Source organism: Nannospalax galili, unplaced genomic scaffold (assembly GCF_000622305.1).
Source record: "Nannospalax galili isolate Female #2095 unplaced genomic scaffold, S.galili_v1.0 scaffold1436, whole genome shotgun sequence".
NCBI classification, from domain to species: Eukaryota; Metazoa; Chordata; class Mammalia; order Rodentia; family Spalacidae; genus Nannospalax; species Nannospalax galili.
This window is the reverse complement of record NW_008338997.1, coordinates 217,324-231,292: the sequence shown is the minus strand read 5'-3', so window position 1 is coordinate 231,292 and position 13,969 is coordinate 217,324. Positions and strand designations below refer to the sequence as shown.

At 47.8% G+C, this 13,969-nt stretch overlaps 1 protein-coding gene across 2 annotated transcripts in view; it reads right to left on the bottom strand.

The window, feature by feature from the left end:
* The window catches only part of Ldlr (low density lipoprotein receptor), a 36,999-nt gene that overhangs the window by 11,581 nt on the left and 11,449 nt on the right, over positions 1 to 13,969 (bottom strand). Inside the window, exons 2-12 of one of the 2 annotated variants that reach the window (XM_017798290.2) lie at positions 13,455 to 13,577; positions 12,505 to 12,627; positions 10,930 to 11,313; positions 9,795 to 9,917; positions 7,380 to 7,502; positions 7,070 to 7,189; positions 5,519 to 5,644; positions 3,597 to 3,768; positions 3,263 to 3,487; positions 1,262 to 1,380; positions 808 to 947 (exon numbers count right to left, since the gene is read on the bottom strand). In XM_017798290.2, coding sequence (XP_017653779.1) covers positions 808 to 947; positions 1,262 to 1,380; positions 3,263 to 3,487; positions 3,597 to 3,768; positions 5,519 to 5,644; positions 7,070 to 7,189; positions 7,380 to 7,502; positions 9,795 to 9,917; positions 10,930 to 11,313; positions 12,505 to 12,627; positions 13,455 to 13,577 — 1,778 coding nt within the window. The remainder of the gene's footprint in view (positions 1 to 807; positions 948 to 1,261; positions 1,381 to 3,262; positions 3,488 to 3,596; positions 3,769 to 5,518; positions 5,645 to 7,069; positions 7,190 to 7,379; positions 7,503 to 9,794; positions 9,918 to 10,929; positions 11,314 to 12,504; positions 12,628 to 13,454; positions 13,578 to 13,969) is intronic. The other variant, XM_008833557.3, reaches the window with a different exon arrangement.

Below are 13,969 nucleotides of genomic sequence, written 5' to 3'. Positions count from 1 at the left end.
AAAATAAAAAAAATGTGCTTTGCTTGCGTGTATGCAGGTGCACCAAATAAATATAAAAATAAAAAATAATATAAAAAATGTGTTTTGCCTGAATGTATGTAGATGCACCATGTGTGTGCAATACCCTCAGAGACCAGAAGAGGGTGTCAGATCTCCTGGAACTGGCATTACAGATGGTTGTTAGCTGCCATGTGGGTGCTGGGAACTGAACCTGGGTCCTCTGCAAGAGCAGCCAGACCTCTTAACCACCAAGCCAGCTCTCCAGCTCTTCCACTTTACTTTTTCAGACAGGGTCTCTCACTGAACCTGTAGCACTGATTTGCCTAATTGGTGGTTCAGGAAGCCCCAGGGATTTTCCTATCTTTGCCTTCTGTGTCTGCATGAGCTCATGAACTCTGGGTTTCATCCCTATTACTAAAAAAAAATAAATAAATAAACCAAACCAAAAATAACCCCCCCAAAACAAAACAAAATAAAAATGAGCTGGGTATGGTGGTACATGCCTTTAGTCTCAGCAGTCAGGAGGCAGAGGCAAGTGGATGGATCTCTGTGAGTTCTCTATGAGTTTGAGGCCAGCCTGGTCTACATAGTGAGTTCCAGGCCAGCTGGGGCTACAGGGAGACCCTATCTCAAAAAAACAAAAAATAAAATAAAATAAAATAAATTAAAAATTAGCTCTTGGAAATAACTGCAGTTCTAACACATCTCCCAAGATATCTAAACAAGAGTGGTCTCCTGAGCCAGTGTGGGCTTGAATGGATGAGAGAGTCTGGCACAGCCAAATTTGCCCATCTTCCCAGGTCTCACCTCATAGATGGCCAAGGAGAAGGGGTGGGCCAGCTGCTTCTCATCCTCTAAAATGGTCTTCCGATGTCCCCCATTGACATCAATGCTGGAGATGGAATGGAGTTTGGAGTCCACCCAATAGAGGCGGCCACTAGAAAGGTCTAGAATGTACAGATCATTTGGTAAGCCTAAAAATTCCAGAATGTTTTAGAAAATTCTAGAACATGCTGGAAAAATTCCACCGTGATAGCAGCTTTGGGGTAAAGAGTGCAACTTTGGGGGAACTTCTCTAACCAAGTTCAAGCCTGAAGGTCAGGTTATAGCTTTTGCCCCTCCAGAGACTTCCAGCTACAGAAAAAGGGGTGCTGTGTATTACCAATTCTCAAGCATGAGCTTGTTTGGAGCCCGGTGCTGTAGTATTGTGTCCTCCACACAGTGCCCAACCCAATGGTGACAAAACATGCCGCGGACATACCCAGCGTGATGCCATTTGGCCACTGGATGTCTTCGGTCACCAACGAGTAGATATCCACACCATTCAGACCCCCTTTTTTGATCTTAGCAGGTATCCCCCAATCTGTCCAGTACATGAAGCTGGGGAGGAGAACGGCATAAGAGAGACGAGGTCACTCAGAGGGGTCAGGCTTCCGCAAACAATAGAGGTAAGAGTTTGTCTAAAACAGCTGGGCCTCCATTTGGAATTGGTCCCCACTGGAGACAGTAACCTTGGGCTTTCTGTGATGACTGGAAATTCAGAATCTTCTAATGAGGCTGGGGACCACAGCTCAGTGGCAAGAGCACCAACCGCCATAATTAGCACATGCACACTACCATTTGTATTTTAGTAGGGGTATGCCTAGGAATTTCCAGTCTGTCTTATAGTTGTGTAGCTCAATTCTTGTGGCCTGGGTTTCCACAGGAAACCAGGTCTTCTGCCGTAAGAACAGCCAGTGTTCTTAACCACTCAACCATCTCTCCAGCCCCCTATTTATCTTACTTTTAATTTTTTTTAATCTTTTTTTTTTTTTTTTTTATCTTTTTGAGACAGGGTCTCCCTGCAGCCCCAGCTGGCCTAGAACTCACTATGCAGACCAGGCTGGCCTTGAACTCACAGAGATCTGCCTGCCTCTGCTTCCCGAGTGCTGGGATTAAAGGCCTGCGGCACCACGCCCGGCTTCTTTTGGTCTTTTTGAGACAGGGTCTCCCCGTATCCCCAGCTGGCCTTGAACGCACGGTGATCTGACTGCCTCTGACACCCAAGTGCTGGGATTAAAGGCATGCACTGCCATACCACACACGGTTTTTGTTTGTGTGTGACATACTTTAGCTTTTTTAAAAAAATATTAATTTTTTTATGTGTATGTATGTATTGCCTGCATGTAGGTAAGTGCACCCATGTTGTGCAATGCCCGTGGAGGACAGAAGAGACTGTTGGATCCCCTGGAACTGGAGTTACGGACAGTTGTTAGCTGCCATGTGGGCGCTGGGATTTGAACCTGGGTCTTCTACAAGAACAGTCAGCTCTTTCCTTTTACCATCTGGATCCCTGGGGTTGAACTCAGGTCATCAGGCTTGGCAGCAAACTTGTTTACCCACTCTGACATCTTGGAAGCCCCTATTTTGGTTTTCTTTTTTGTTTGTTTTGTTTTGAAACAGGGTCTCTCTGTAACACCAGCTGGCCTGGAACTCACTAGATTGCACAGAGATCTGTCTGCCTCTGTCTGCCAAGTGCTGGGACTAAAGGAGTGTGCCATCATGCCTATTTTAATTAATTTATTCTTACGTGTATGAGCATTTTGTCTGCAAGTATGTAAGTGAATCGTGTGTGCAATGCGTGGAGGCCAGAAGTGGGCATTGGATAGAGTTAAGGACAGTTGTTAGCTACCATGTGGGTGCTGAGAACTGAACCAGGGATTCTCTGAAATGGTAGCCAGTGCTCTGAACTGCTGAGCCAGCTCTCCAGGCCCTATTTCAATTTTTTAAAAAATATTTTATTTATTATTTTTATTTTATGTGCATGAATGTATTGCATGCATGTGTGTAAGTGCACCCATGTCGTACAATGCCCATGGTCAGAAGAGGGCTTCTGATTCCCTGGAACTGGAGTTATAGACGGTTGTTAGCTACCATGTGGGTCCTGGGAATCAAACCCCGGTCCTCTGCAAGAGCAGTCAGTGCTCTTAACAGCGAGCCATCTCTCCAGACCCTCTATCTCAATTTTTTGAGACATGATCATACTCAGCAACCCAAGTTACCCTAGAATTGCAGCAATCTGTCTGTCTCAGCCTCCTCACTGCTAGGGATTCCGGCATTAGCCGTCACGTCCCCTTCCTGTTTCTCTTCACTGACCAATCCCTGCTTTCCTGTCCTTTCTGTGCTCAGCATGACACCCTAACTTGGGTACACATATTTCCTAAGTCCAGCTCTGGATTCCCCTGCCCCCATCCCCATACCCGTGATCTTTATAAACACTAACCCATGCATAGGGTCGGCCACAATGGCCCTGGGCTTGGAACCTTCCTCTTGGAACAGCATCCTCCTCTTCACACCCTTGGTGTCAGCCACAGACACACTGCCCAGGACAGAATCAGTCCAGTAGATGTTTCCATGGATCCAGTCCACTGCCAGCCCATCTGGAGCCTCGAGGTTCCCACCGATAACTGTGTCATAGGGTAAACTGGGGGCTCCATCTATCTGGGCGCTGAGGGAGAGTCAGGGAAGTGTATTAGAGTCTGGGGCAAGGGTTGTAATTGGGGACAGGGCAGTGGTGGCCAGATGGGGCTGTGGTGGGGTGATAGACTGAGGTTCACCTGTAGATCTTCCTTTGCAACAGATCTGACCAGTAGATTCTGTTGGTGGCCACATCAGTGTCCAAGGCAACCACACTCTTCAAGTTGGGGATGAGGCTGGTGTACTCACTACGGTCCAGGGTCATCTTTCGTACCTCATGGCGGTTGGTGAACAGCAGGTAGGCAATGGAACCTGGAGAATCAAAAGGGGTGCTTGGGGAACAGAGGAAGACCCCCAGCCCTGTACCCCCATGTCACTCTGCAGGGTATGGATGACAGAGAGGAAAATACCCCTGTGGAATATTAGCCATCTGCTGCTATTTAGTTTTTGCAGTACAGAGGGCAGAGTGTATGTGTGTTTGTATGTCTGTGCATACACTAGAGGAAAACCTTAGGTGTTCCTCAAGAGCCTCCACCTTTCATTCATTCATTCATTCATTTATTTATTCATTTATTTATTTATTTATTTATTTATTTATTTATTTGGTCTTTTTGAGGCAGGGTCTCCCTATAGCCCCAGCTGTCCTGGAACTTACTTTGTAGACCAGGCTAGACTTGAACTCACAGAGATCCACTGCCTCTACCTCCCAAGTGCTGGGATCAAAGGAATATGCCACCACACCCGCTTATTTTCACTTTTTGAAACAGGGTCTTCCTGTAGCCCCAGCTGGCCTGGAACTTACTATGTAGATCAGGCTGGCCTGGATCTCACAGAGAACCCCCTGCCTCTGCCTCCCAAGTTCTGAGATTAAAGACTTAATTTAATCAGCTTAATTTTTAAGATTTATTTTATTGTATTTATATGAGCGTTTTGGCTGCATGTAGTGCACCAGATGTGTGCAATGTCCATGGAGGTCAGAAGAGGGTGTCAGATCCTCTGGAACTGGAGTTTGGAACTGGAGTTTTGAATGGTTGTTAGCTGCCATGTGGGTACTGGGAAATGAGCCCCTGTTCTCTACAGGAGCAGCCAGTGCTTTTAACAACTGAGTCATCTGCCCCGAGTTGTTTGTATTTTAATTAATTTTGTTAATTGTGTGCATGATGTGTGTGTGTGTGTGTGTATGCAGGTATGCACAAACCTTCTCTCCCAACCTGTTTTTTTAGTCTTTTTTTTAAAGTCTCCCTGTAGCCCCAGCTGTCCTGGAACTCCCTATGTAGACCAGGCTGGCCATGAACTCATCGAGATCCACCTGCCTCTGCCTCCCAAGTGCTGGGATTAAAGGCGTGCACCACCACGCCAAGCTTATTTATTATTTTTATGTGTATACATGTATTGACTGCATGTAGGTAAGTGCACCCATGTCGTGCAATGCCTGTGGAGGTCAGAAGAGGCTGTCAGATCCCCTGGGACTGGAGTTACGGACAGTTGCTAACTGCCATGTGGGTGCTGGAATTCGAACCTGGGTCTTCTGCAAGAACAGCCAGTGTTCTTAACTGCTGAGCCATCTCTCCAGCCCCCTAGTCTTTTTTTTTTTTGAGACAGGGTCTCGGTGTGTGCCACCATGCTCCCCCGACAACTTATTTTTTGAATGATGGTCTCTCACTGGGGCCTGAGACCTGAGGCTTGACAGTTTTGCTAGGCTGACTGGCCAGCCAGTCCCAGGGAGCCACCTGACTCCACCTCCCCATAGTAGCAATTTTCTTTATGTTAATAAGAAAAGCTGGATGGGGCTGTCTACCTCTTCTCATCTCCTTACTACTTCAGATTTAAGGAGAGGATCTCATCTCTCTTTCCATTTGCAGGGGTGGATCCTTGCAGTGACTTATACAGGACACTTATAGACACAGCCCAGTGTCCACAGGTCCTCACTGCATTGCTGCCCCACCAACCAGAGGCCTGGAGACCTGTGACCCTCAGCTAACAAAATGCTTAACAGAATAGAGACCCAAAAAGGAGATGCCGGCCCTCAGCCTCCCGGCCACCGCGCCGGCCCTGTTCTCACCTATGGCCTTGCAGGCCTGGGTGCGGGGGTCCATCTGGAAGCCCGCTTCACACTCGCACTTATAGCTGCCCTCCAAGTTCACACACAGCTGGCTGCAGGTGTCCGGCTCCTGGCACTCATCAATATCTAGGGGTGGCAACAGAAAAAGGTTTTGTTTTAGGGGAGCTGTCTTCCTCCAGGCTTGTGAGAGGGGCAGGAGAATTCAGAAGCAAACCCTATCTCTGCCTACAGTTGAGGTATGTCATCCTTAGAAGAACCCTGATCTTGTGGGTCAGATAACAGCGAGGGTCATCCACACAAACTTCTCTCTCTTTTCTTAAATTTAAATTGTTTTAATTTTTTTTTTGTCTTTTTGAGACAGTGTCTCCCTGTAGCTCCAGCTGCCTGGAACTCACTCTGTAGGCCAGGCTGGCCTCGAACTCACAGAGGATCCACCTGCCTCTGCCTCCCAAGTGCTGGGATTAAAGGCATGTGCCACTTGGCTTAGTTTTAATTGTTTAAAAAATATTTTATTTTTATTATTAGTTTTATTTTATGTGTATGAGTGTATTGTCTGAATGTATGTAAGTGCACCCATGTCATGCAATGCCTCGGAAGTCAGTCAAGGGCTTCAGATTCCCCTGGAAGTGGACTTAAGGACAGTTTGTAGCTGCAATGTAGGTGCTGGGAATCGAACCCAGGTCCTCTGCAAAAGCAGTCAGTACTCTTAACTGCTGAGCCATCTTTCCACAATTTAGTTTTAATTTTATGTGTATGAGTGTTTTACCTGCACCTATGTAAGTGCACCTGTGTGTGCAATGCCCACAGAGGCCAGAAGAGGGCTCCAGAAGAGGGCTTCATATCTCTGGAACTGGAGTTACAGGTGGTTGTTTTTTTTTTTTTTTGTCTTTTTGAGACAGGGTTTCCCTGTAGCCCCAGCTGTCCTGGAACTCACTATGTAGACCAGGCTGGCCTCGAACTCACAGAGATCTGCCTGCTTCTGCCTCCCAAGTGCTGGGATTAAAGGCGTGTGCCACCATACTGGGTGAGTTACAGGTGGTTATTAGCCACCAAATAGGAGGTGGGAACAGAACCTAAGTCTTCTGCAAGAGCAGCCAGTGCTCTTAACTGCCAAGCAGGTTCTCTAGCTCTTAGAACCTTGGTTTTTGTTGTTGTTATTGTTCTTATCTGTTTTGTTTTTGTTCTGTTCTGTTCCCTGTAGCCCTACCTGGTCTAGACCTCAATATGTAGGCCAGGCTGGCCTCAATCTCACAGAGATCTGCCTCGCCTCCCAAGTTCTGTGACTAAAGGCGTGTGCCACCACACCTAGCTAAGCTTCAGTTCTTAAGGATGAGCCCCAAAAGACAGGGCCACCAAAGACCCAAGTGCTTCCTGATCACCAGTCAGGCCTGTGGATAGTGTTCACTTGTGAACACTGGTTACCTGTGCCCCATGAAACCCTCTAAACAGGGCTGAGCATTGGTTAGGCACTCCTGCCCACTGAGCACACAGTGTTCAATGGGAATAGGCAGAGGTGGCTCAGGGCTGCAGAGTGTCCTTACTAGGACTCACCTTGGCATTTGTGCTGGTCCACCAGCCTGAACCCATTGGGACACAAGCACTGGTAGCTGATTTTGAGGTCGTTACAGATATGGGAACATCCTCCATTGTTGTCCAAACATTCATTGGTTTCTACATGGGATGTGAAGGGGGCAGAGACTAGTCATTCTAGAGCCATTGGTACCCCCTACTGGTAATGAAATGCCATTGCATTGTCTTTGCAACCCTTTCAAATATTGTGGACAGCCTGCTGGGCTCACTGGCCTGCAGTGACCACAGATCAGTGTGATCCCCAGATCCCTCCCCACCAACCAGCACTCACTGCACTCCTTGATGGGTTCGTCTGACCAGTCCCGGCAGTCCCGGGCAGAGTTGCATACTTTGTCCATGGTGATGCATTCACCACTGTGGCACTTGAATTTGTCTGGCCCCTCACACAGCGTCACTAAGAGAGGCAAAGAAATTGGTCAGGCTAGAATCCCCCAGTGAGGGGCTGGGGGCATGGCTCAGAGGAAAAGCCCCTACCTAAAATTCTCTAGTGAGGAGCTGGAGGTATGGCTCATTTGTAGAGCCCGTGCCTAGATATCTGCCAGTGGGGGGCTGGGGGCTTGAGTCAGTGTTGGAGCCCCTGCCTAGAATTCCCCAGTGAAGGGCTGAAGAAGTAGCTCAGTGGTAGACTTAGCCTAGAATCCACCATGCCTGGCTTTAAATAATCTCTTGTTGTTTTTCAGTGCTGGGATAGGGTCTCATGCAGGCTGGGCAAGGGCTCTGTCCCTGAGCCAAGCTCCTGGGCAGGAAGATAAGTTTTTGTTTGTTTGTTTGTTTTATTTTATTATTTTTATGTGTATGCCTGAATTGCCTGCGTGTAGGTAAGTAAACCTGTGTCATGCAATGCCCGAGGAGGACAGAAGAGGCTGTCAGATCCCTGGGAACTGGCGTTACAGACAGTTGTTAGCTGCTATGTGGGTGCTGGGATTCGAACCCGGGACTTCTGCAAGTACAACCGGTGTTCTTAACTGCTGAGCCATCTCTAGCCCCAAAGATAAGAGGTTAATGTTTAACAGGGACAGAGTTTTTTTCAGTTCCACAGAATCAAAAGTCTTGGAGATGGATCATAATGACAGTTGTACAGACATGTAAATTTTTTTGTTATTTTAGGTTTGTAAAATAGGCATAGCCCAGGCTGGCCCCAATTTGTGATCTTCCTACCTCAGTAATGGAATTACAAACAGGACCCCCACACCCAGCAACATGACCTTTTTTTTTTTTTTTTGTCTTTTTTGAGACAGGGTCTCCCAGTAGGGCCAGCTGGCTTGGAACTCGCTATATAGACCAGGCTGGCCTTGAACTCAAAGAGATCCATCTCCCCAGTGCTGGGATTAAAGGTTTGTGCCACCGCATCTGGTGCCCAATGCAAAATGACCTTTTTAATTCCACTGGTCTATGCAGTTAAAAAGTAACTCTTAGCTGAGCATGGTGGCACACACCTTTAATCCCAGCACTTGAGAGGCAGAGGCAGGCGGATCTTTGTGAGTTTGAGGCCAGCCTAGTCTACATAGTCAGTTCCAGGACAGCTGGGGCTACAGGGAGACCCGGTCTCAAAAAGACAAAAAAAAAAACCTCTTAGCCTAACATACTGGAGTTCAATCCACAACACTAAAAAAAATAACTACCAGGGCTGGAGAGTTGGCTTAGCAGTTAAGAGCACTGACTACTCTTGCAGAGGACCCAGGTTTGAAGGGTTTGATTCCCAGCACCCACATGGTGGCTAACAACTGTCCTAATTCCAGTTCCAGAGGATTCGAACTCTCTTCTGACCTCTGAAGGCATTGCATGACAGGGGTGCACTTACATACACACAGACAACATACTCAAAATTTTTAAAAAATATTTTATTTATTATTTTTATTTTATGTGTATGAATGTATTGCCTGCATGTGTGTAAGTGCACCCATGTTGTGCAATGGCTGCGCAGGTCAGACAAAGGCTTCAGATTCCCCTGGAACTGGAGTTACAGATGGTTGTTAGCCAGCATATGTGTGCTGGGAATGAAACCCGGATCCTCTACAAGAGCAGTCAGTGTCAGTGCTCTTAACTGCTGAGCCATCTCTCCAGCCCCATAAATAATTTTTTTTTTTTTTTTTGGAGTTGAGGATCGAATCCAGGGCTTTGTGCTTGTTAGGCAAGTGCTCTACCACTGAGCTAAATCCCCAAACCCCATAAATAAAATATTTTTAAAATAACAAAAAACTAACACAGCAAGTTGTTTTTTGTTTTTTTCCAGGAAGGGTCTCATGTGTTCCAAGGTGTTCTTAAACTTACTGTGTAGCCCAGGTTGACCTTGACCTGCTCCTCCAAGCCTCCCCCTCCCCAGTGCTGGGGCTATAGGCCTGTATAACCATGCTGGACCAACCATGTGGTCCTGGGGATGGAACCCAGGACTTCATGCATGCTATGCAAGTGCCATACCAACTGAGCCACTGCCTCAGGCCCATAACATGGTAATCTTATATGTATTTTTCTGCAGATAGTTTTTTTTTTTTTTTTTAATTGAGAGCCAGTCAGTTGTATGTGTCTTTAATCCCAGCACTTGGTCACAGAGGCAGGTGGAGCTCTGTGAGATCCAGGTCAGCCTGGTCTACATAGTGAGTTCCAGGCAAGTTGGGGCTATAGTGAGACCCTGTCTCAAAAAACTTACAAAAAAAAAAACAAACAAAAAAAATGGCCTGAAGCTCACCGTTAATGCAGCCAAGCTCATCACTCATGTCCTTGCAGTCGTATTCCTGGTCACACTGCCGACTGCCGTGGATGCAGGCACCATCTGAACACTGGAACTCATCAGGGCGGCAGGTGGCCACAGCTAGAGAGGACAGGGTGGTGAGTGTCACAAGGAGAGGAGCCCAGAGGAAAAGAAATACAGACATCTCCTGTTTGCTTAAAATGATGTGTGTGTGTGTGTGTGGGAGAGAGAGAGAGAGAGAGAGAGAGACAGAGAGAGAGAGAGAGAGAGACAGAGAGAGACAGAGACGGAGAGAGACAGAGAGACAGAGACGGAGAGACAGAGATGGAGAGAGAGACAGAGACGGAAAGACAGGGTATGCATCAGTCTTAGTGTGCATGTGGAGTTTGGATGACCACCTTGGGAGTCATCATCCACCTTGTGTGAGACATGAGTTTGTGGGGACTCTCCTATCTTGACCCCACACAGGAAGACTGGAGTGCCCATAGGGTAAGAGGACAGGAAGCCTCCTGAAAACTGTCACTGACTTGTACATGTATGCCATGCATATGACTTCTCAAAAAAAAAAATGAATAACTAAAAGAATGCCTCTAATCTGGGCTGGCCAAGAACTCACTGTATAGACCAGGCTGGCTTCAACCTCAGAGATCTGCGTGCTTCTGCTTTCCCAAGCGCTGGGATTAAAGGTGGTGCCCCATGCATGGCTTTATTACTGCTTTATTTTAAAATTTTTTATTTATGTGAGGTGTGTGTAGGGGGGTGCCTGTATGTGCTCTGTGTGCTCCCAGAGATCAGAGGAGGGATGTAGGTGTCCTGCTCTCTCCTCCACATTACTTTGAAACAGGGTCTCTCACTGAACCTGGAGCCACTGGTGCAAGCCCCAGCTATCGCCTGTCTATGGCCCCACAGCCCTGGGATGCTGGCTACAGATGCTGGGGATTTGCACTCATTCCTTGTGCTTTCAAAGCAAGTGCTTTTACCCATTAAGGTAGCCCCCTACTCTCCAAAATCAACTTGCTTTCTAAACCATTTGATATTGCTAAGCACCCCAAGTCCCTCACCTAGGAGATGGGGCACTGACAGCTCTCCCTTTCCTGAATCCCCCCTGACCCACACTGCAGTTGTCCCATACCGCAATTGTCCTCATCCGACTTGTCCCTGCAGTCAGCCCCACCATCGCAGACCCAGCTGATGTGAATGCATTCTCCACTATGGCAATGGAACTCAAGTGAGGAGCAGGGGCTACTGTCCCCATGGCGTGCAGATGTGTCATGGCCTCCACAGTGCTGTGGCCACTCATCTGAATGATCCTCACAGTCCGGGTCGCCATCACAGACCCACAGCTTAGGGATGCAGGAGGAGTCGCAGTAGAACTTGGCAGGGCCGCAGGTGGTAGCTGGGCAGGAGGTCTCGTCGGAGCCATCCAGGCAGTCCTGGTCCCCATCACATAAGAACTTTTGGGAAATGCACCTGCTGTCTTGACAGCGGAATTCATCTTGGGAGCATGTCTTGGGAGCTACAAGATCGGAAGGAGAAGAACCAGTTTGTCACCCTGGAGCGCAACACCCATGTTGGAGGGCGAATCCTCTGAACCAACGAGGAGCCCTGAAGGGCTGAACCCTAAGTGACCCTGTAGACAGAGGAGGAGACAGTCATCCTCCCACCCAATCGGTCAGCTTCAATTACATGAGGGGGAGGCTCTAAGGACAGACGCTGAGGAAGCCGGAAGCGGAAGAAGTCGCTATTTTGGTGGGAAGCTCAGCTGAGATGCAGGGAGAGGGCCCACGGGCGTCCATGCCTTTGTAGGTGATCACCTCCCGGATAGCAGAAGCTTTGTTGGCAAGCCCAAATAAATATTTTTATTCCCCAAACTGTATCTTAGAATGCCTGTGTCCGTTTTGTCAGTCAGGCATAAGGACAGCGTCGACCTGGGAGTTGAGAGCACATGCTCGGGTCTCCCAGGGAGAACTTGGCATTACAACCCAACAGCAGCCATTCTGTACACAAGGATACTAAGCCTTAGAGAGGCCAAAGTCCAGTGACCAGACCCTTGGGGAAGTGGGGTGGTAGTGGACAAGGGCCAAAGAAACTGCACAACCCCTTCTCTATCTCAGTTTGCTTATGCACATGGGTGTTAGGCATGCCCTCTACCTCCCAGCCACAATCCCAGCCCCTCACTAGGCTTTTACTCTACCACTGAGCTACACCCCAAGCCCCTTACTGGGGGATTCTAGGCAGAGGCTCAACACCAAAGCTTACCTCATTCTATTAGTAACTGCCATGAGTGTCTCACTGAACCTCATTTATAAATGACACTTTTATCTTATGGAGGAAGGTATGCAGAATGGGGAGACCCGCAGAGCATATACTGTGCAGGGTTTGGTAGCATATCCTGTTTCAGGCATGTACCGTGGATCCTTACAGTGGATCCCCGCAGATGAGCTGTGAAGCCTCATTGGATGTTCAACGATAGCCACCATGCCCCCTGCCTCAATGAGTATTACCAATGTCTATAGGAGGCCCCATCCCTTTGTCCCCCAAAGTGGGATTTAGGGGTGGAGGGGGCTTGGAAGAAGCAGGCAGAACACCACTTTTTGGGGGTCCCCCAGGCAGTGACATGGGAGGACTCGCACGCAGGACCCTGAGGAGTTCTTTAGTGCAGAATAAGCCTGGCACACGCAGCACCCAGAGTCCAGGCTCCACTCACCACAGTCTTGTTCATCTGAGCCGTTCTCACAGTCTGTCTGTCCATCACATTGCCAGGACTTAGAAATACAGCGGTTAACACGACCCCCACAGCTGAATTCCTCAGATTTGCAGGTGACAGACACTAGGGAAAAAGAGGAGCCTTCACCCAAAGGGAGCAGCAATCAGTACCCAGACCTATCTATACCCTGTTTTTTTTTGTTTGTTTGTTTGTTTTCTGTTTTGGTCTTTTTGAGACCCCAGCTGGACTGGAACTCTATGTAGACCAGGCTGGCCTTGAACTTGCAGAGATCTGCCTGCCTCTGCCTCCTGAGTGCTGGGATTAAAGGCGTGCGCCACTGTGCCCGTTTTTTTGCCTTTAAAAAAAAAAAACAAAAAAAAACCAGGGTCCTCAGCTGGACTGGAACTCACTATGTAGACCAGGCTAGCCTCTATCTCACAAAGATCTGCCCACCTCTGCTGGATTAAAAGTAAGTGCCACTCAACTCTCCCTTTCTTTAACATCCATTTATAATGCATGTATATGGGAGAATGGGATTGGGCATGCATGCCACATAGCACACATACAGGGGTTGGAGGAATACCTGCAGGAATCAGTTCTCCCCTTCTACTGTGTGCATTCCAGGGATCAAACTCAGGTTCCCAGGGTTGGAAACAAGCACCTTTACCTGCTGAGCCATCTTGCTGACCCCTGAAGATAATTTTCTGCAGTAATTTTAGTGAATCTATGACTGCAGCCACTGCATGAGGTTAAGGACGGGAGGGTCCATTTTCAGCATTATACCCCCCAAAATAGTTTGGATTTGGAATATTTGGATTAGGAATGGTCAACTTAAAATATTTTCTTTTCCACTTCCTAACTTGTGAGACTCGGGGCATGGCTGAGTGATAGAATGCTTATATAGGCCCTGACTTCCCCCTCCAGCACCTCACACAAGCAAAAGGACTTACCGCATGTTTCTGGAAACTCGTCAGAGCCGTCTGGGCACTCAGTTCTGCCATCACAAACCCACTTCCTGGCAATACATTTCCCGTCCTGGCACCGGAACTCGTTCCTGCTACACATCTCTTCTGCTGTGAGAGAAGGAAAGGGGAATAGGGGGTTCCTTTAAGCCAGAATGCAAAGCATGCCACATTTTCTGCTAACCAAAGAATGAGTGATAAAGATCTTCCAACCACAACAGGTCAGTTCCCGAAAATTATACTAGCATAGCTGATAAAAAATTTCAAATCCAAAAAGAGAGGGAAGAATGTAACAAATAAATCCAAAGAAGAAGCTTCTCAATCATGTGTTAACATAGACATCTGGCTTGCCAAATGCAGAGTCTAGATTCCATGAAGAACAGGGACAAAGTATTAAAACTTCTCTGGACTGGAGAGACGGTTCAGAGCGTAAAGTGCTTGCTGCCAAGACTGATAACCTGAGTTCGATTCCTAGCACCACATGGTAAAATGAGAGAGCTGAC